Source organism: Cavia porcellus, unplaced genomic scaffold, assembly GCF_034190915.1.
Source record: "Cavia porcellus strain 051 isolate PalLab524CR breed Dunkin Hartley unplaced genomic scaffold, mCavPor4.1 scaffold_29, whole genome shotgun sequence".
NCBI classification, from domain to species: Eukaryota; Metazoa; Chordata; class Mammalia; order Rodentia; family Caviidae; genus Cavia; species Cavia porcellus.
The window spans coordinates 16,739,357-16,760,056 of NW_026947512.1; the positions used below are offsets into that span (position 1 = coordinate 16,739,357).

The window sequence follows — 20,700 nt, forward strand, 5'->3', positions numbered from 1 at the left end:
TCTCCTTCTATCCATCCACCTCTCCTTCTCTCTCTTTCATTCTTCTTTCTGTGTGTAAATCCACTCCTTCTCTTCCTCTTTATATCCATCCATTCATTCTTCCATCCATCTGTCCATCTATTCATCCCTTTTTTTCTCTCCTTCCATTAACCATTCTTCCATCCATCCAATTCATCCTCTCTCCACCCATCCTTCCTCCTTCTCTCCCTTTCTCCAGCATTGATCCCTCTGTCATTCATCCTTCATTTAACTGAAGAGCGTCTGGGGATGCAAACATAAAACATGTATGGTCACTACTGTCACAGCTCATGTAATATAATGGGGAAGAGAAAGAAAGTTTTTAAACATAACAGCTATAACAAAATGTAGTGATCAGGAATTTAGGCTTCCACAGGGTCCAAATTCAATCTGTGCTACTTCCTGCTTCAGAAGTAACTGAGTACCTCTACCTTTTTATTTGTGAAATGGCATGAGAGATTAGTACCATGCATGGCATATTAGTTAACTAACTCTGAGGTTAACTGACAAGGGCTAAAAGTAGGTCTCTGTGAAGGCTTTGTGTTCTGGCTCTGCAGCCTCAGGAAAACCTGAGACTGTGGCGCATACATCAGCCTGCTGCATACTCTGAATGGAGGGTCTCTGGTACTAGCACCAGGTGATGCCTGAGCTATGCTTCTCTTGTCATCATCATGTGCTTGTTAAGGTGACAAGCTTTGGAGCCCAACAGGTTACATTAAACCTCAGTTCTCCCACCTACATCCCGTGTGACTTTTTTTAACTCTATGAACCTGGCTTTATCCATAGTTTTTTTAAATTTTAAAAATAGAAATAATCCTGTCCTCTTTTCATAGTTATTATGAGGATCAAAGAGAAAATGTAGAATGCTTAACACAGTACTTGGTGCATAGTAAGTGTTCAATAAATGAACAATGATAATTATTCATGCTAATCATAGCAGAAAGCCAGTTCTCTGCATAGTTTCCTTAATATTATAAAATAAGGCAGTTGGACCAGATACCTTCCAAATTCCTTTTTGGCACTCATGGTTTATGACCAAAGACCCTAAGCAGCTGACAGGAAAGTGGGGAGATGTAAGGGTTAAGCCTGAGCAGAATCCAGAGTGGTTCTCATTTCCCAGAGGGCCCTTGTCAGGAGGAAACTGCTGATTCCTGCCTGCTTAGGAGCCAGAGGGAAGGGGAAGAGGAAGACGGACCGGCTCTGCTCCAGTGCCATGCAGAGGCAAGCCTGGGCTTGTGACCAGAGGCCAGCAAAGGCACTGGGGGAGAGGTGACATCTAGAGTGCGCAGGACCTCAGAGAATAGCTCCTCACTCCCTAACCCTTCGGACCCCGGGGTGTGGCCTGGACAGCAAGGGATATGGAAAGAAAGCCCCATACAACCCAAAGGCTCCCAGGGCAGGGGCCCCAGGGACAACTTTGAAGGCACTGAGGATCAGTGAGAGATCCCGTGGTCCCAGAGCCTGACTTTAACATAATCTCTGGACTAACATAGAAACTGAGGTCAAAGATTTGAGCTTTGTCCCCAGGAAAGGAATAAAGATAGGGAATGAAGTAGACTGTGGCCAAAGCTGGGCTGAGCGATTTGAGAGCTGTCTCACTAGATTGTCACAGTGACCCTGTGGACCCCATTTTGCAGATGGTAGTACAAAGGCTCACAAAAGACTAAGTACATTATCTAAAATGAAACAAGTATGAACAGTAATGCAGAAATTTGCATTCAGTCCGGTCCCTGTGACTTGAGTCCAAGTGCACAGTTAGCCACTCTGCCTCCCAGGAAAGCCATGTTCAAGCTCTCACTACTTGAGCAAAGGCTGAGGGGTGCTGGGTGAGTGGGAATATCCCGGGTGGGGACAACGTCTTGAGAAAGAAATTGTAGAGAAAAAGAAACGACAGCCATTCCCAGGGGTTTGACCTTAGGACAATCATTTCCTTTACAGTCCTGGGTATTTTAGAGTTAAGAGGGATGCAGAGAAATCCACAATTACCAACAGGATTTTTGCTGCTGTCACCATTTCTCCAAAGCTGGCTTCAGTTACATCTGTGCATAGACTCTGTGGTTTTCTCATCCGTGGAGAAAATGGGAAAAAAACAGAAGCTATGAAATCCATGCCTTGGAATCGGAGGGAAGCTTGACAAATAGGCCAGGTGATATGAGGAAACTGAAGCCCAGGGAGGGGATGTGACATTTTCAAGGTCACCAAGTTGGACAGTGGTAAAGATAGGACTAACCTGTGGATCATCCAGCTCTTACTGGGCAGCTGCTGCCCGAGGTGCAGGAATAAAGAGGAGGAGCAGAAAGTGTCCCAAGTGGTAGCTGAGTACTCAAATCCGCAGTTCCAGGGAGTACAGTTTCCTTACCACCCCGCTGACCTGTGGGTCACGAGTAAATGGTTGGCCGTATGCGGGCCACAGAAGGAGAACCTGGTTGGTAATACTGCTGTTTCCCTGGTGTAAATACCCAACCGTGTTGATTTCTAACACCAAGTGGATGTCTCCCAGTGCTGCCACCAGTATGCTGCTGTGACTTCCCTTCCTGAGCAGCTTGTTCTTCCACTATGTGCAGCTGCTTGGGACCCACAGCTCAAAGTTAACCTTAGCCTAGAACATGGTGTCCTTTCCTGAAGGACACAGCTACACCAGCACAGCGCCACCATGCCTGCCAGCAGCAGGAGCAGCAGCTCTTAGCAAAACACGGAGGAAACCTAAGAAATAAGTCCTTATTCCCTTTGGAACCAAGAAGAAAAGAGAAGGGAAATTCCTGGCTTTATGGAAAATCATGTGCTGTAGCTTATAAACCAATTATCCCAAGGAAATGATGCTGTCACCAAGCAAAGTGTCAGTCTGCTCTTCCCTGGTGAGGGTGAGAAACAGAGGCAGGGGAGGGGCTGATTTCCTTGCTTACAGCCTCCATTTCCTTCTCCCTCTGGGATGTCTCTCCAGACCCAGCCTGAGCAGCTACCCCAGGACTCAGGGCTCTTCCCAGCCCAGAGTCTGCAGCCCTTGCCACAGGAGCCCATATTGTGCTTGTCACCTGGGGTGCTTGGAGGAACCATTAGTGTATTCCCACAATAGCAGATGGTACTGATTGTTGAGTGGCTTTGAGTTCCTTCTGCCTCACTGAGATCTCAGGTAGCCCATGAAATAATAGCCTGACCAAGAAGCAAAGAAGCCCTCTACAGGTTGCTGGCAATTGTGTGACATTGCCTCTAAACTGACTATCCACTGAGGAGTCTGGCGAGGAGGTCCTCAGGGAGGTTAAACTAACCAGGAAGTGGGCTCAAGCAATCGGGTATAAAATGGGGCCTGGTTCTCATGGCAAAAGGGTGGGTGTTGGGGACTCCAGGTGAATGGAAGTGGATGCCTATTCTTCTGTCCATAGCCATAGGAGTCAGGGTGCCATTGGTGGTCACCTGGTGAGAAGTGCTCGTGCAGCATGTGATGGTCCCCTGAGCCTCATACTTTGGCCTCTCCAAGGCCCGGCACCCACAGGCTGGCAGGTGGGGTAGACATAGTCTGAGGTGACAGATGTCACTACTGCTTCACGACACTCACCCTGACTTTTTCCCTACTACAGCCAGTACCCATTGATGACAATTTCTGTGGACTGGACATCAACCAGCCTCTGGGAGGTTCCACCCCAGTGGAGGGCCTGACCTTGTACACAACCAGCCGGGACCGCATGACCTCTGTGGCCTCCTACGTTTACAATGGCTACAGCGTGGTTTTCGTGGGGACGAAGAATGGCAAGCTGAAAAAGGTAAGGCTCTGAGCGCCACTCCAATCATACACTAGAGAATCCTTTCAGGAAAGGGTTGCCAGGAGGGGCTGCAGGCGGCTGCCTCTTCTTGGGAACAAAGACACAGAATGGAAGGAGAGGCAGGGATGAATTCCATGGTTTATCATCATGCTGTTTCCTGCAGCCATCAGTCAGTGGGTGTATGGCGAATGCAAACCTATTTCAATCCTGCCAAACCTGAAAGAATTTCGAGGTACCCTGCCTACAGGGGAAAATAAAATCACTCTTCATTCTCAAATCAAGTGGAACTTGTTTTTCCTAACTGGCATTATGAATACCCACATTAAATCCCTCCACGGAACATGTAGAGTTGATCACATTGGTAAAAGTCTTTGGTGAATTGGATGAAGTTGGTTGAAGCAGATTACGGGTCACAACTCTAAAGGAGCTGCTGCTGCCCTTTGGTATGACGCCCAGGCGAGAGCCCACTCACCCAACTCTTCTTTCTGCAATCTCACTCTCCCTTCTTACCTCAGTGCCCAGAGCAGAGCTCCAGAAGGACGCAGACTTCCTGTCTTAGGTCTCTGCCAGCTCCAGCTCTAGACCATCCGAGCGGTGGGCTGAACTCAGCAGCTTGTAGCTGCTTGTCTCCGGCTGAGGGTGCAGAGAGGGAGACAGTATGGTTCATTATGTGGGATTACAGCTGCGGCATTCCTTCCAGCCCCCGCTAATCCCCTTTCCCAAGCATACCCTCCTGCCACCTCTCACATCCCACCACCTGTGGATCAGGAAACAGACCCCATTTCGCTGCATCTCCCCGCTTCCTATGTATCACGTCACCCCTGCAGCTCCTGCCTCCTAACTCACAGAGAGCCTTGGGAGACTTGTGGCTTGGGAATGTTTAAGAAGCATAGCTGAGAGGGGGACTGAAGAGGAATTTCCATGCTGGTAGTTATGAGTTAACACCGAGGAGCTCTAAGAAGCTGGTCTGGGTTGATGAGGAGGTGCTGAACCTTCGCACCTCTTTGCACCTCATGATTCCGAAGCTTTTCGTCTATGTCCTTGTTCTAGGGAAAGGTTCCTACTTGCTGTGTCCTACGCCCTTCTCTCTGCCCAGGGCTGAGGGCCCTGGCTTGAGTTTTCAGGACATGGAAGAAAGGATGAGTACAGTCTTTCTATTTGCTCTCCCAAAGGGAGAGAAGAAAGTTGTCATGTGAGGAGAGTCCACTAAAGTAGAGGAAAGTAGTGTACTCTACCAAATGTGGTTCTACTTGGACCCTGAGGCTGGCTACTTCCTGCTGAGCCACAGCCGCTCTATGTAGTGGAACAAATTGTGACTGGCACAGAGGCATCAGGCCTGGGGGAGGCTGACATCCACCCACACTCTCCTTACCCCTCCACACCCTTTGGCCTAGACTTCTTCCCTGTGGGACTCCTCTTACTGATTCATCTGCCCAAAGGGACCATATCTTCCCAAGTAGCTCAAAACCCTGCTAGGCAACAGAAGCCAGCAGTAGGTTGGTGATTAGTACCTTCCCCTAAGCTCACCTTCAGTCACTAGAGATCGTTAGTAGGACTCTGTTGCCTTTATTCTCTTAGAAGTTCTATTAAAGGAAAATGATTCCTCATTCATACTTACTCCCTTCCTCCTGCTACCTCACCAAGTGTTCAGGCATGGGAGAGCCTCCCGCTGTTTTGGGGAACTGAATCATTCTCTAAGAAATCTTAGCGCTCACCTGGCCCAATACACCCAATATTCACTGCAGAAGAAAAGTGACTTGTGCAAGCCTAGAGATCTAGGACAGGTTGCTTCTTGCCATGACCCCCAACTTGGCAGCCATTTAAGGATACAGCTTTGGAACCCAAAGATGGAGACTGAGATGGATCTTCAGGCCTAGGCTTGCTGCAGAGTTCAGCCGGGACTGATGTCTCCACTCTCTGCAACCCTTGACCCAAATGAAGGAGTTGGTGTTTTGCAGAAGAGATGCAGGGAGAGTGCAGAAGGGAAGAACAACCAGCCACACTTCTGGGGGTGCTGTTCTGACCTCTGCACGTCCCTGGACTTCTTGCACAAAATATACAGGAGGGCTGTTTGGCCCCTTTCCAAGCCACATACCTGGTGAGCTGGTCAAATTCTCTCAGTCCTGCAGGGGCCCCGACTGACCAGTGAGGCAAGTCAGGGGGTTTGAGGCAAGGCTGGGGGTGTGGTTGCCCACAGCTTGTTGCAACCTGCAAGCTGTCTGCTCGTCTTACTGTTCCCTTGGCCTTTCTCCAGCTGTTTCTATGAGCTCATAGGACCCCCCCCATTCCTTCTCTGAGCAGCTCACTCTCTTCCCACCCACGCTGCTCTAGGTACCTGATACTCACACTCAGGCTCCTACTGGCCTGCTCACCCAGCCTCTTGCTCCCACCCTCTCCAGGGAAACAGCCCAGGAGGAATCTGTGGAATGTCCCCAGGAAACCCTTACCACGGCCCAGGCCCCATAGCTCTTTCAACACAGGAAGGAAAATAAAGAAAAAAAATAGCTAAGAGTTTTGAGAGGGAGGAAAGCCGGGTGTGTCAGAGCTACTCACTGCTTCCCTGCTGGCCAGGCGTCTGTCAGACGGTCCAACCCTCATCCAGGGGGCCTGTAGGAACAGGATGTCCCCATGGAGAAGTTTAGGGGAAGCAGAAACTCGCTAGAAGTGGCTTTGGGGGCCTCATCCCATTCTGGCTCATGCTCTGCTGTTTGTGAGACACAGAACATGCCTATGCCTTCAGCCAGGCCATAACCCTCTGAGCCAAAAACAGGTGGAAAGAATAGGACAAAGGAGGATCAGGCCTCAAAGCCAGGATATGCAGGGCTTAATAGGCTAGGCTCAGCACCAGGGTGAGACCACTGCTCAAAACGAGAAGACAGAGAATCACTACAAGGCTGAATAATGCAAAAGAACTAGTGACTAGAGTGTGTCATCCTCACCAAGGAAGGTTACGGGGGTCCATTAGAAACTGAGTGAGACAGGGCTGATGAGTGAAGAGTGAAAGAGGACCTGATGGAGCTCCAGTGCTGTACCAAGCAAATACACAGTACATGTCAGCAAGGTCCAGAGGACACAAAGGCTCCAGTAAACTTGGGCAGGGAGAAGGTAAGGTGGAGCCCTGGTATTGTGAGACTCCAAAAAGGTCACATGAGAAAGATCCTGGTGAATGATCCATGGTGACCACAAGGTCACCATGAGCCAACTGTGTCTAATGCAGCATCAGTGAAGTTAATCAGTCATCAGTCACATCAGTCAAATAATTTCCAAGTCCTGGGTGATAGGGGCTCCACTGTATGGTAGGAGTAACATGGTAAAATAAAATGCCAGATAAACAGGAGCTGGAAGGAGGTGGCACTGGCGCTTTGTAAACAATATTTTCAAAAGGACATTAACCCAAGGGAAATAGAATAGTGCAGGATGAAAGGAAGTCTTCCTCAGATAATGTAATTTACTGAGCACTTATTATGTCAGGTACTATTTTAAGAGCTTTGTATCTACCAACTCATCTTGGTGTAATTCTGAGGAAATAACTTTCTGTTACCACTTCCATTTTATAGATAAGAAAATGCAGGCCAGGAGAGGTAAAGAAATTTGCTCAGAGCCACTTAGCAATGTTAATGGCAGGGCCAGGACTTGCACCGTGATCTCCTGGCTCTGCAATCTGCCTGCTTAGCATTAAGCTGTGGAAGATGAATGAGACATTAATCACTGTGGCCCTAGAGGTCAGCACAGCCCTGATGGACCCGAGTTCCTGCAAAGCAGCTTTCTCCTTCATGTAGGGAAGGATTTCTCATTACCAAATTGTCCCATACTGGAAATAGTCGTGTGAGAAGCGTTGAGCCCCTAGTCAGTGGAAATATCTGATCAAGGGTGCTGTTGCTCTGAGCCCTGTGATCTCTCACATGATCTTGCTTCTCTCTCTGACTCCTGCAGTGGAGAATGTGACAAAAGAGGACAGGCTGAGACAGAAACGAGATGCAAAGAGAGGAAGACCAAGGCACCCTGCCTGGGGGCTTTGAAGACAAGGCTGGGTTGTGCCAGCCTGCCATGTGACAGAAAAGACCCTTGAGTCAGGGAGGTGCTTGGCAGAGATGGCAAGGTATGCCCAAGATGGTGATGGCAACAGACTTGGGACAAGATTCAGGAGCTTGGCCACCATGTGCCATGGTGGTATCCCTCCAGGGGAAGGGAATCAGTTATGCAGTGGCAGGGGCTGGTGTAGGTAGAGGAAGAGTGGCAACAGGAACTGGAAACTCACTGCAAATGACTGTCCTGGTTTTGACGAGGAGCCAGAGAGGCCACCCAAGTACAAGGGATGGGCCCAGGAGGGAAGGGGCCATGCTGCTCTAGCTTGGTGACAAGTGCTTTACTATGTCCCTTACACTATTATGAGTGGTCCCTTCCTCACACCCCACAGCATCTGACTTAGGAGTAACTACCAGGGCATGCACCTCCCTGGAGAGCCACAGATGCTTAAGGGTGAGACCTTCTTTTCCATATTATCCAGTCCCTCTGCTGGACATACTGCCTCACACATCCAGAGCTCACTGCGTTGATCTCGAATGTATTGGGTTCCTGCCAGCTGTGGGACCCCACCTGCACAGGCAAGACTGACTCCTCATGATGTGGCTCACTTGGAAAGGACGGAAGTCCTGACGCATTTGAAAGGCCAGAGTGATGTGCAGAGTTAAGGAAACAAGAACTTCTGGTGGGGTACAGGAAGAGTCTGTCTTCCAGTAAGGACATTTGGAAGAGAGAGAGTGTGCTCTGTGATAGGCTGGCTGGGGAGGGAAGAGGGTTTGCATATACTGTTGCCTGAAAGCCCTGGAACCACAGGCACAATGGTCTGCCTTACCTGATCAGAGGTAGGCTTGTCTGCAATCAACAGGCAGCTAGCTGTCCCCACACCAGCCCTGTATTTAGGACTCATGGGACATTTTCGAAACCTCATGCAGACTTTCCCAGCTATGGGGAGGTTCTTGGCCTTGTTTGGCATCACCCTTTTTCCCTTTAGCTAACAGTAGCCACTGAAACATCTGTGAATTTCTTAAGGAAAATTCTTTCCTCTCATCCATGAGGGACCCACAAATGCAAGGTCTCCTGGCTTCCTCCTCTATAAGGCCTTGATATGTCTTTATCCTGTTCTTCTTTCATATTCTCACAAACAATTCAGTATGGTATGCCAGGGGCTGGGAGCTTCTTGTGGTAGCAGCTTAAACCTGAAAGCATCCATCAGGGGCCCCACAGCAGTCCCTGCCCCAAGGGAAGCAGGTGTTAGCACTCAGTGACATGATAGCATTGCGTATTCATACAACAGGCCATTCGGCCTCCCTTAGTACTTCAATGGGTGATGCCCCCTGTGATTCAACCCAGTTGTACAAAGGTGGAAAACTGAGCTACAGGGACTTCAAGTATCTTCTCCAGCTTATGTGCCCCCACCCTGCGCCCCTGGAAATACTGACACTGGCATTTATATTTTCTCCCCAAACAATCAGACGTTCCTAACCTGTTACTTGGCTTCCCTCACGGGGTGGAGTTGCCTTGGCGGACAGAAGGCCAAGTTGGATGAAAAGCGGAAAAACATTCCTTTCTCTGGTGCCAATCCCACCAAACAATAGCCACTCATTCCTCTGAGTGGAAATGATTCACTTGTCTCTCAGTGTGAACCCCCGATTAAGTAAGCAGCCAGGACTGCGGGTCCAATGCTGGAGGCTTGGCCATGGTCCTGACGCTTGTGATCTTGGATTCAATACCCTGGCTCTCCCAGCATCTCAGCAGCATTGGGACCTAGGTAAGGGGGAGAAGATGCCCCGTGAGCTTGCCTGGAGCCTGCCTTGAGAGGTGGGGTGGTGGAGCACAGCCCTGGTAATGAGTTTGGCTTTCTGCCCAGGCTCCCGCTGCCAGACTCGCTGTTTGTTTTGTTGTTTTATAGGCCTCTTGGGTCCCAGGAACTGGTCTTCAGAAAGCTGGGAAAAGCTGGATTGGGTTGGCACCAGGAAGGAAGCACGCTTATAGAACAACCTGCTCCCTGCACATCACCTGCTCAGCCTGACAGGTGTAAGCAGGGGGTGTTGGCTCTGTTCAGATCCCCAACAGATACTGGGAAGGAGCCCTGGTCTCCCAGAGCCATTCCAAAAAGGGAGAGACAAAGGACCCCTTTAATTTTGGAAGCTTTTGCTCAGCTTCTTATGTAATCCAGTCTTGGAGGCCCTGGGCTATATGTTCAGCTGAGTAATTCCAGTCCAAGAATGAGTTCCTATAGCTCAAGACTTTATTGAAGGGCACTAAAACACAGGGAACTGTGTTTTGGGGACAGAGAGCCTGGAAGGAAGGGCTCAAGCTCACAGAACCCAGACCCAAACGGGCCCTACCCCGTTTTCAAGAGGCTAAGGTGCTAGGCCTTGTCTGTGGGAAACTACAAACCGTACACATGCATACCCTGGAGTCCATGGAGCATTGGGTGCCTGTAGAGGGGGCCTGGGCATGATAATCTTAGGGTGAGAAGAGACCACCAAAGGCCACCTGGTCGGGTCCTTTGCCTCCAGGTAGGGACAATGTGCATGACAAAGGGTAGATGGGCTTATGGGTTCTGATTCCAGCCCTATAGTGAGACCTCTGAGCTTGTTTCCTCAATTATAAAGTGAGAGCAATTCTCATCCTCACCTAGGCAGATTTTAATGAGTGAAAAAAAATACTTCCTTGAATTAAAACTTTTTGAACACCTTTTATATGAAAGGCTGGTTATATTATAGTAAGCAAAATTTCAAAAATGGGCTAGTGGAGATTACATCTTAACATAGGAAGAGGACAAATACTACTAATAAGCAAAATACGTAGTTTTTTAGATGATAAATGCCATGGAACAATAGAACACATGGCAATAACTCATAGAAAGCTGAAATATGGAACTTAAGCAGAAACACAATAAATATTATCCCTATTGTTACTTAACTTGTGAGCCTTAGTTTTTCCTTCTGTGGTATGGAATAATGATGTGACTTTGCATACGTGTTGTAGAACTTATATAAGATCCTATATTAAAAAGTATTTAATATAGTGCTTGGCACAAATGTGCTTTCTATTTTTACTAACATCTCTGAGTCTTCCTCTAAATCCCACTCCTTTCCTGGCTCTCTAGGGCACTGAAACTGTCAGCCCAGACTCCTCTTCAGTGACATGTTTGCAAGGTCAAATGGAGGAAGAGAATCCTTCCCCTGTCCCATCCCTGAGTCATGGGAAAAAATATTTCCAAGATTGGGCCCAGCTGAGTCGAATTAATCTAATCCTGCTGGACTTTGGCATCCAGTCGCATTAGTCACCAGTGAGAGCTTTCCGAGTCCCATATCACCAAACAATAGGTACCAACCCCTTCCCCAGGGTGGGGCTGAGGGAAGTATGTGTTCCGCTCTGTGCCTTTGCAGATTTAGCTAAGCAAGGGCTATTTTCTCCCTGCGCATGCTCCCAAGGCACTGAAATAGCCTGGCACTGTATGACTCGGCCTCAGGAGAACTGTGTGAGCTTAGGGGATGCTTAGTGTCCTCAACCAGATCACTAATGCCTGCCTTGCAGAACTGATGCACATAGGTCCTGGGGGATGTGGAATATCTAATACAGCACGTTGTTGGCACTTAGTCACCATTACTGCTAGAGTGACTCCCACTTGTCCCACCGCTGTCACTCCTGGGCTCTTACTATGTTTTTCTTCCAAAGGCCCAAACACTGTTTCTTTTAGCACATCTTTTGGATGACCAAGAAGGGTTGGGGTGTTTCTCTGCCATGTTGTGGAGGATAATAATGACATTGATGAGATTATGCACGTACTCGGGGTCACATGGTACATCAAGGGAAGATGTGGAAATTGGAACCAGAACCACAAATATTTCAGAGTAGGGATGGCCCTCATGTCTACCTAGGTCTCATTATAGTACAAGATGATTGCAATGAACCTCTTGATTCATCGCAATGGAAATAGCTGCTTGCTCTTTTCTCCTTGACGCTAAGTTGGTCTGTCCAGGGAAGCAGGAAACGCATGGAAATGTAAGCTAGTGATGAACCTGGATTCTGTCCTTCTGAGTCTTTCTTTGGAATTCTACTTCTCTCTTGGCATTGGCCTCCAGAAAGGTCTCCTAGCTCCAAGGTGGTGAAGAAGTTCAAAAGCTGGAGCCACTGATGTCCCAGTGAGTCACACCCTCCTACACTGTGCTCAGTTCTATGCAAAGGCTGATGCCACTAGTTGAATGTCTCCACCTAATCCAGGAGGAATAATGGCATCAATAGGCTTTAGTGGTGGACCAGGAGTTTCCCACACTTGGCTGTCAGGGAGTAGGTGAGAAATTAAGCAAAGCAAAGAGTGAGGCCAGGGTATGCAGACCCTGCAGAGGGCTTAGGGTTCCTAGGGAGATTAAATCATCACACAAGATCAGGAACCTTCCCAGACATGTGCATCACTGATCTCATAGCTAGAGAGGAACCCGCCAAAACAGCTCGGTATTCTGACTTTGGGCAATGGGATGCATATTGTGAATGAGATAGCTGAGGCCTGGAGAGGTTGAATAATCCACTCAGAATCACCCTGGTTCTTAATAACAGAAAAGACTGGAATCTGGGTTTGGGCATTGCCTTCTGGGGGTCCTCTCTATGTCACAGGAGGGAACACTCCCTTGACACAGGACATCAGGCTGACCTCTGCCTCTCCCTACTCATGCAGTTCTTGGCAGAACCTAAAACTGGTCCAAGGTTCCATGCCCTGGACAAGAGTCCTGCTGAGCATCTGCCACACCTCACCCTGTAGCCCTGCTCTGGGGAGACTCACAGCCTGAACCCCAAGCCCCTGTGCCTGGGAGTCCTACCAGAGCCTGTCCAGCAGGAAGGCTAGTTAACCACAGAATGTTTACCTTGGGGCTAAGAAGTCAGAACACTGAACTGGGACTCTCAAGTCTTACATGTTAGTCTTCTCTCTAAGCGTACACTCATTTTTTTTTTCTTATTTGTCTACTCTACACTAAGCATTTGCTATATGCTAAGCCATGAGCTGTTTCTTCAGTTAAACCTACTGAATGCTTACAAGGTAAGAATTATGTTAAGTCCATCTTACATAAGAACACACTGAAGCTTCACAGAGTCACTTTGTCGGAGTCCCTCTGCTGCTAAGTGGAAATCCGGCATCTTAACCCAGAGCTCCATATCTGGGACCTGTGCTTTTGCCCACCAGCTCTTATAGCATCTTCTTGGCCTCTCTGAGATTTCACCCATCCACATCTCACTCCCACCTGCCCATCAGCATGTGGGAAGACCCATGTGAGAAACAGAGGGTGACATTGCATGCTCTGCTGAACGCCGGTGCCCTGGAACCTGGGACACGGCAGTTGTCACCTCGGCACACACGCTGCCTGAGTCACTCTCCTCTGGCCTCCTCCTTCAGGTCACAATGGATGGGGCGGCAGCCTTTTGTGCCACACACAGTCCCCAGCTGACTCCCCTTTCTCCAGGCCTCATTGTTTGTCATGAGCTTTCTGAAGGCGACACAAAGGCATATCGCTGATGAGGCCAAGAGCTGCTGTGTAATGCGTGAGGCCTGAGCCCGTCTCCGTGCTTCCCTGGGAGCCTCGGGCTCTTCTTCAAAGACATTGTCTGGGATCTTTTGTGTGCCAGTCATACCCATTCTGAGCAGGCCGGGCAGAGGTCTCTATGGAGAGCAGGGGAACCCTGAGAAATAGAGTCATTTGGATGTGTCAGAATTGGAAGAGACATTCACGCAATAGTTACCAGCAGATCCTGTGATGGGGCGGGCTGGGCACGGGTCCTCTGTTTATGGGGCTTTCACAATTCCATCAATATTGATGCCTGATGCCTTTGATTCTGACACTAATCATTACTATGAATTAAATTTCCAGCCTTGTAATTAGGGTTGCTATTAATAGGGCCCTGAGCTAAGCACCACGGTGTGGCATGTCTTTTTCTTGATAGAAAATGGCATCATTGGAACTCTACTAATGGGGTGCACCTGGGATTTTCCAGGAATGATGTGAAAATTATATATTCTATATCTGTCCTGGGCCTTAACCAAAATGTCAGGAGGCAAAGGTGAAGCTGAGAGCAGGTCTCCCCAGCACCATGGCAGCAGTTAGGTATCTGCGCTGCTCTTAGGGGTCGCTAGCAGAAGATGCCTCAGAGCCAGCCTCAGCTCGAGGTCTTCCCTCAGTGCAACCTGGAGCTTCTCAGCCAAGGCCACAACACTGGAGGGCATGGAGATTCCTTCCTCTGACCTTAAGGTGGCCATGAGGCAGCAGAGAGACGAAGACTGTTCCCTCGTGGCCCAAGCTTAGTTGGGAGAGGCTGAGCCAAAACCCTATTGATGGACCCAGTTAGCTCTCATTCCCAGGGGTGCACAGGGGGCAAGCCCCAGTGATCTCACAGCCTCACCCAGAGAGCTCCCTGAGCCACCTGCAGACCACCACATACCAGAGCCCACAGTGCAAGTGGTGGGAAGGATGTGTTGTTCTCTCACGCTTTTGGAGGTAAACCTGCAACAGGCTCAGTCTTTTGCCAAGGTCAGTTCTGCTTTGGAGACTCTCTCAGGAGTCCATTCACCACCACCTACATGGTTATCCATTGCCACCTACAAGGGTCACCTAACTCTTTTCCAATCATGTTACACTTGGAATAATCATGTGCACCAATTGGCGCATTAGTCTCTTCTCTTTTACCTTCAGGCTGAGAATAATTTTTCTTCCAAACATCACTCATGGGTTTTTTTTTCTTTCCTGTGTTAAGTCACTGTTAGAAGAGACAGTGATTTGAGTTCAAATCTTCACTCTATTATTTACTGTATTTGTGACTGTAGCTAAATTACTTAACTTACCAGAAACACAATCCTACCTTTATCTTTCCCAATAAGTTTAAAGAAGTATCAAAATAGCATAGCACAGATCTGCTACACCCAGTAAGATTCTCTGCCCGCTCTTCCTCTTCTCTCCCTCATATACCCACATACAGAGGACTAAGGAAGATGCCTCCCCCATCCTTCCCTGCTCTTGGGACCACCCCACACACTCAGCGACTAGCTGTGACCATGGTTTCTGCAGTTTCTCTCTCCTCTGCTGGGCTAAGCAAGGTCTGACATGTCCTGAAAGTACTTTTAAATGCCCAGCTCAGAGCTCTCCCCCAGGTTATAGGGACACACAGGGAGGCAGGAGAAGGAGCATCCTAACGTCAACCAAGGAGCTAAAAGACTTTTATGCCCTTCTATCACTGGCCCACTAACACTTGCTCACCTACCCTCTGTGCAAGTGCACGCATAAAGGCAAGTGTGAGCTCAGGCAGCAGTGAGCCAGTGGCCTATGCAGCAGAGGTTATAGTTACTGCTCAGTATAGATCCCTAGAAAACAGTCTATGCGGTTGAGTCCTCGAGTCTGTATTTTTCATTAGTTAAGAAAAAATGTTTTCCGCTTCATACCTGAGGTTGAGCAGGAATGGGGAGACCTATTGGGTGATTTGCTGGTTTGCTGTCAAATGACAGCACTAAATAAAGGGCATTAATCAGTCCCTTTAATACTGGAAATTAAACTGATACCGGGCAAGTCCACAGTTACTCATGCACGCGTTCTATCAGACATTCGACATAGTGTATTTATCTCACTCAGTGATCTTGTCACTTCAAGGTCTTGGATGTACAACCAAACCCCCCAAATTTGGTTCACACTATGAGGCAGTGTTATGCACCCATAAATTCCCCCTGTATCTCTAGTCTTCTTAGTAACCTAATTGCTGTCCCTCATGAAGTCATAAAATGTTGAGTAGCTTCAGTCCCAAGTAGATCGGTGGTATCCCCAGAGAAATGGCCCCAGACAGAGAAATGGAGGAAAATATATGCCCAACCTCCCCTCACTATCAAATCAAAGAAATTAAAAAAAAAAAAAAAAAAAAACTGTCTCCTTGCCGCCTCCCCAGTATTTATGCCTGAGCTCAGCAGACACCCCTGGGCAGCAGCCAGTCTGTATTAGCATTAGTCCATTACGCTTTTTATGATGCATGGTCCACCCCCCCACACACACACCCCCTCCCCTTGCCATACTTTATGACTGTCCTTTTCATTTCTGGGAAGAGCTTCACAGAATGGCAGATGCCTGCATTTCCCTACTCTTTGGGGAGCTATTTGTAGGCAGCCTGTCCCAGGCCATAAACAACGGGAAATAAACCACAGCCTCCGGCAGTAAATGCATTCAAGACCAGAGAGTGGCAGAGAGTGGCCAGGGTGTGAGCTCGGTAGTGTTGCTGGTGGGCCTGGCATAGAGGAATGAGTCAGGAGCTGGGGCCGAAACAGATGCCACCCAACCAGATCACCACGACAGCTAGAGGGAAATCCTGCCACCCTCCCTCACACCTGTCCCCACAGCGGCCGCCATCCCTGAATTATATTCAGAACCAGTAAAGTTTCCAATCTGGAGAAGAGGGCTCCCTTTGGCACAATTTGCTTCCGCCCACTCAAGTCGCCACATATGCTTCCACGTGTCTCTCGCTTCCTTCTGATGCTCCCAGATCTCGGAGCGACTTCTCATCAGTTCCTTTGCCTTCTCCCCTCTCTTCTGGTGGTACCCAGCCCTCCCTGCCCTGCCCCCACCCCAAGTCTCATCCCCTCCCTCACATCCAAGACCAAAGCCTACCAATCCATCACCACCATTTCTGGCTCATTAAAGCTTCAGCCTGGACTGTGGTGGCCGCAGCAAGGATATTTATTTATTCCAGTTTTTGAACAGCACCCACAAGCAAGTCACTTGTGCCCGCTGCGGGAACTAGCACCTGGAGCCAGTTTTGCTCCATAAAAGGCACCCCCAGGAGAAGCAAAGCAAATTCTGAATGAGTAATTGGCCTGGTGGAGATTTCAGATTCTTCCTACACACACAAATAGCAGAGGAAAGCGAGGCGGGGGGTGGGGGGGGTGGCGGGAGGAGGGCAGTCAGCAGCATAGCCGTGAATGGCTAGGAAGAGAACGGATTTCTTACTCAGTGCCCCATCTCGGTGGCAGGACGGCGGAGAGGGTGGAGGGGGTGATGCTTTTTCTTCTCTTTATTTGGTTTTGGGCTCCACATCAAATGGAAGTATGCAGGAGAAAGAGATACACGTTTAAAATGTATGTACACATCAGACTGCAAGAGATGGTAGCTATTATGCTGTGTGTATGTTTTTTGCAAAAGCTGCTAAATTATGTATTGGGCACTGGGCTTTAATCTCATAAACCTGCCTGCAGGCCCCCAGCACCCACTGCCCAAGTGCTGCCTAGAACACATGTGGCATCCTGGCCAGCTGCATGGTACACTCTGGAGACTCCAGCCAGAGGTCACTCATTCAACCTCTTCCCCTGGTCAGTTCATGAGAAAAGACAGACCCTAGGAAGGGCCTTCATTTTCCATCACCACAAACCTAGGAATGGCTTTGCAAGGAGCAGCAGACCAGCACTTCATCCTGAGCACAGGGGTCTGGGGAGTAGGGGCATGAGCTTGGTCTCAGAACCTCTCTCCTTGCTGAAGGGTCCTGGGGAAGATGGAATGTATGACCCCAGGCCATAGACCGTGCTTGGTTGTCCAGGGCTGGATCTGAGCCATTACACCTCCCTGCCCCCACTCGTGACTTTGGGATGGAGGACTCAGGTGAATGGTTTTATATTTTGGGCCTCAATTTGCTCCCTTTCAGTAAAATCTTTTCTTGGTTACTAGGCCTGCAAATGCTACCTCTCTTGGCATGAGTCTATGAGTTGTCCTCTACATGACAAGACAAAAAAACTAACCTTAAACTTCTGTAGGGGACTAAGCTATACAGTACAGGGCTGGCATGTACATATCACCCACTCACAGCTTGGCTTCTAATCTCCACAACCCCAGGCTGTGATATTATGGAAGAACAGAAAGGAGGAGTCAAGTGATTTGCCTTCTTGATCATTCGGTCATGGATGCAGATTGAGGCCCAGATGCCTGTCTTCTGTACAAGCTCATTATTGCCCAGCTATGTGAGGTCTCTAGCATTAGACCAGGGTGGAGACTGAGGCACAAGTCATCTCTGACACCCATGACCCCTCTAGGGCTGTGAGGAAGTAATATAAACACAATGCCCTCATCCTTAAAAATGTGCAACTTCTAAAGAGTTGTGCTTTCTAGATTCTGGCTTTAGGTGTCTTTGAGCAAAAGAAGCAGTGATGGTTCTATCTGGGCTTATTATCTACCAAGCTCAGCACATACACACACACATGCTTGCACATGGACACACACCCCATCTCCAACCCCGACCTCTGGACAGCAGAGCAGTCTGAGTGGGAGATACTGCAGCCAGAAGGCCCAGGTAAGAGCTCCTCAGTACTCAGAGCAGGGCTGCTGCAGGGTGCACCTTTAGGCCACAGCCTGGGGCATGGTCTTGATCCTAAATACTAGTGTGCCCTTGGGGGAAGAGGCCAAAGAGACCGAATGGACCCAGAAGGAATTAAGTCAGCCCTAAAGGAAGAAGTAGGACTTGCCCCGCACAACCCTGACTGGTCCCCACTCTCCCAGCCTAGGACTCCGCAACTGTGCTACTGTCCCTCACTGGGGACACTGGATACTGCAGGCACTATGGTGGCAACTCCTTCAGGAAGCCCCCTTCCCATGTGTATCACAGGGCATCAGCCATGTGGCCATCAGAGCAGAAGGGCACAGGGCTAAAGAGAGTCCAGGCCAAAACTGTCTGGGCTCAACTCCTGATTCTGTACTCACATCTGTGTGACACAGCAAAAGTCACCCTCACCTCTCTCCTTTTCTCAGCCTGGAAATAATAATCACTTCTCCCTGCAGGCTTGTGGCATGAGAAATGCATAGACCAGTGTACAAAACAGAGGTAGTGCCTGGTAAATGTCACCAGCTATCACATGTATTATAACTGTCCTTTTCTTTCTCTCTCCCTCCCGCGTATACTTGGAAGTCCCTAATGCACCCACCTATGTGACAGAAATGCAGTAAAAGTTTAAAAGGAAGAGAAGGAGAGGAGCAAAGCTAAGAGAAAAGAAGAAAAATTCCTAGGACAGAAGCCACCTCTGTATGCTTTTCGCAAAGTCTGTGTCACGTGAGCCCTGAGCTTGCAGGTGCTTGCTGTGCCTCCCAGGGAGTGGGGCCTCAGAGTCCCTCCCTGTGTTCCTGCAGGGCAGCTTGTGTACATGTGGGGCTCTTTGGGGATGGTGCATGACTCAGGCAGTGGAATCTCCTGCAGAGAAAGCCAAGCTGTCCCTGCTGCAGCACCACCTCTCTGGGATGGCGCTTTCCCAGAGGGGAGCATCCTTCAGCCTCTCTTTGTGCGCAGCCTTGCTCACTTGGCACCACCTCATCTACAAATCTCAGTAGATGCCAGGTGTGCACCAAAATGGCTGGCAGCAGAGAGGCCAGGGAGAGAGAGGGCAGAGGTGTCTTTACCAGATTCTTCTGAGATTCTGTCCACTTTCTCTCATGCTAAGCTCCCTAGACGGTACTCCTCCAACTACTGAAGGTTTGGAGATGCAGACTTACTCCCCTTCCTACTTAGTGTGTTCACTCATATGTCCACTCACTCCTTCATAAAAAGAGATGAATGTTACTATAGGTACCTATGAGGTGCTCCCAGTGTATCCTGGGTACTTATATCAGTATTCATTACATTGAGCCAGTGGTTCTCTACAGGGCATGGTTTTTGTAGACAATACACATTATCTGGAGATTCTTAAGTCTGGGGCATCTAACAAGTAGAGACGAGGGGAACTGCTAAAATAAACATCCTACAATGCACAGAACAGCGTCACAGCAACCAGTCATCTGGCCTACAGTGTCTGCAGTGCTGAGTTGAGAGGCCCTGGTCAAGGAAATAGGAATTTACTATGATTCCAGCACCTCTCCACGGGGGGGCGGGGTGGTGAGCCCTATTTACCCCTCACAGCCACCATGAACCAGAGCAACCCAAACTATTATTTTGCCAAAGAAGAAAACTAAGACTCAGAGGTAGTGACACTATTTTCTCATTTATTCATATAAGATGTGTTTATTGGGCAACTCAGTAGATTTGAAAAGCAGACTCAAGTATCTAACCCTCAAATCTCCTTATCTACTAAGCAGCACAAGCTCTCCGTAAGAGATCAGGGAAGAAAAACATGAAATAAATAAAGGGCAGAGAGAGGAGAAACAAAGTTTTGGGAGGGCTGTACAGTTCATAAATGCCATGAAGTATGAAAAAAAGACTCCTTCCCACCCTCTTCTTTCCCAGTTCCACATACACACAAACATGTATATACACACAAACACACAACACACACACACGCAGTTAAACACATCCCTTGAGATCTCAGTCTGCCTCCAGGTTTGCATTTGGTGTGGGTGGTAACTAGCTTGAGAGTCCACCCTCCATCTAAAATGTTTCTCATCCTACCCACACAGCCAACCCTCTGGCTAGAAAGGGGTGGAGCTATTCCTCCTGCTCCTGAAGCACTTGATAAAGATCTGCTCTCTACCAGCCTTCAGCTTCTCCCCGTGCTGCTTTAACCTGTGCCATGGGAGGTGTAGGCTGCTATTTGCAGCTTTTTACTGGTGAACTGTTTGGGTGGGAGGCAGCCTGTGCAAAGGAAGGAGAGGTGGACTATGGAATTGGACTATCTTGGTTCAGATCCCATCTTTGCCACCTACAAAGCAGATAATGCTGGGCAAATTAGTGAACCTCACTGAGCTTTGGTTTCTCCAGCTGCAGAATGAAAATGAGGATTCCTACTTCACAGAGTTGCTCTGGAAAATTCAGTAAGGCCAAGGATGCTCATCTTTGAGCATGACAGCTGGCAGAGACAGAGCACCCAAGAAATTGGAGCCCGTATGCTCACCCTCCTGCCTCAGCCCCAGGATGGCTTTTTTCCAGGGACTCTAAGAGATGGGGAGAGAGAATCAGCGTCCCT

At 48.8% G+C, this 20,700-nt stretch overlaps 1 protein-coding gene across 1 annotated transcript in view; it reads left to right on the forward strand.

The window, feature by feature from the left end:
• Plxna2 (plexin A2) overlaps positions 1-20,700 on the forward strand; it is a 193,335-nt gene that overhangs the window by 25,481 nt on the left and 147,154 nt on the right. Inside the window, exon 3 of the mRNA XM_003474768.5 lies at positions 3,594-3,776. Coding sequence (XP_003474816.3) covers positions 3,594-3,776 — 183 coding nt within the window. The remainder of the gene's footprint in view (positions 1-3,593; positions 3,777-20,700) is intronic.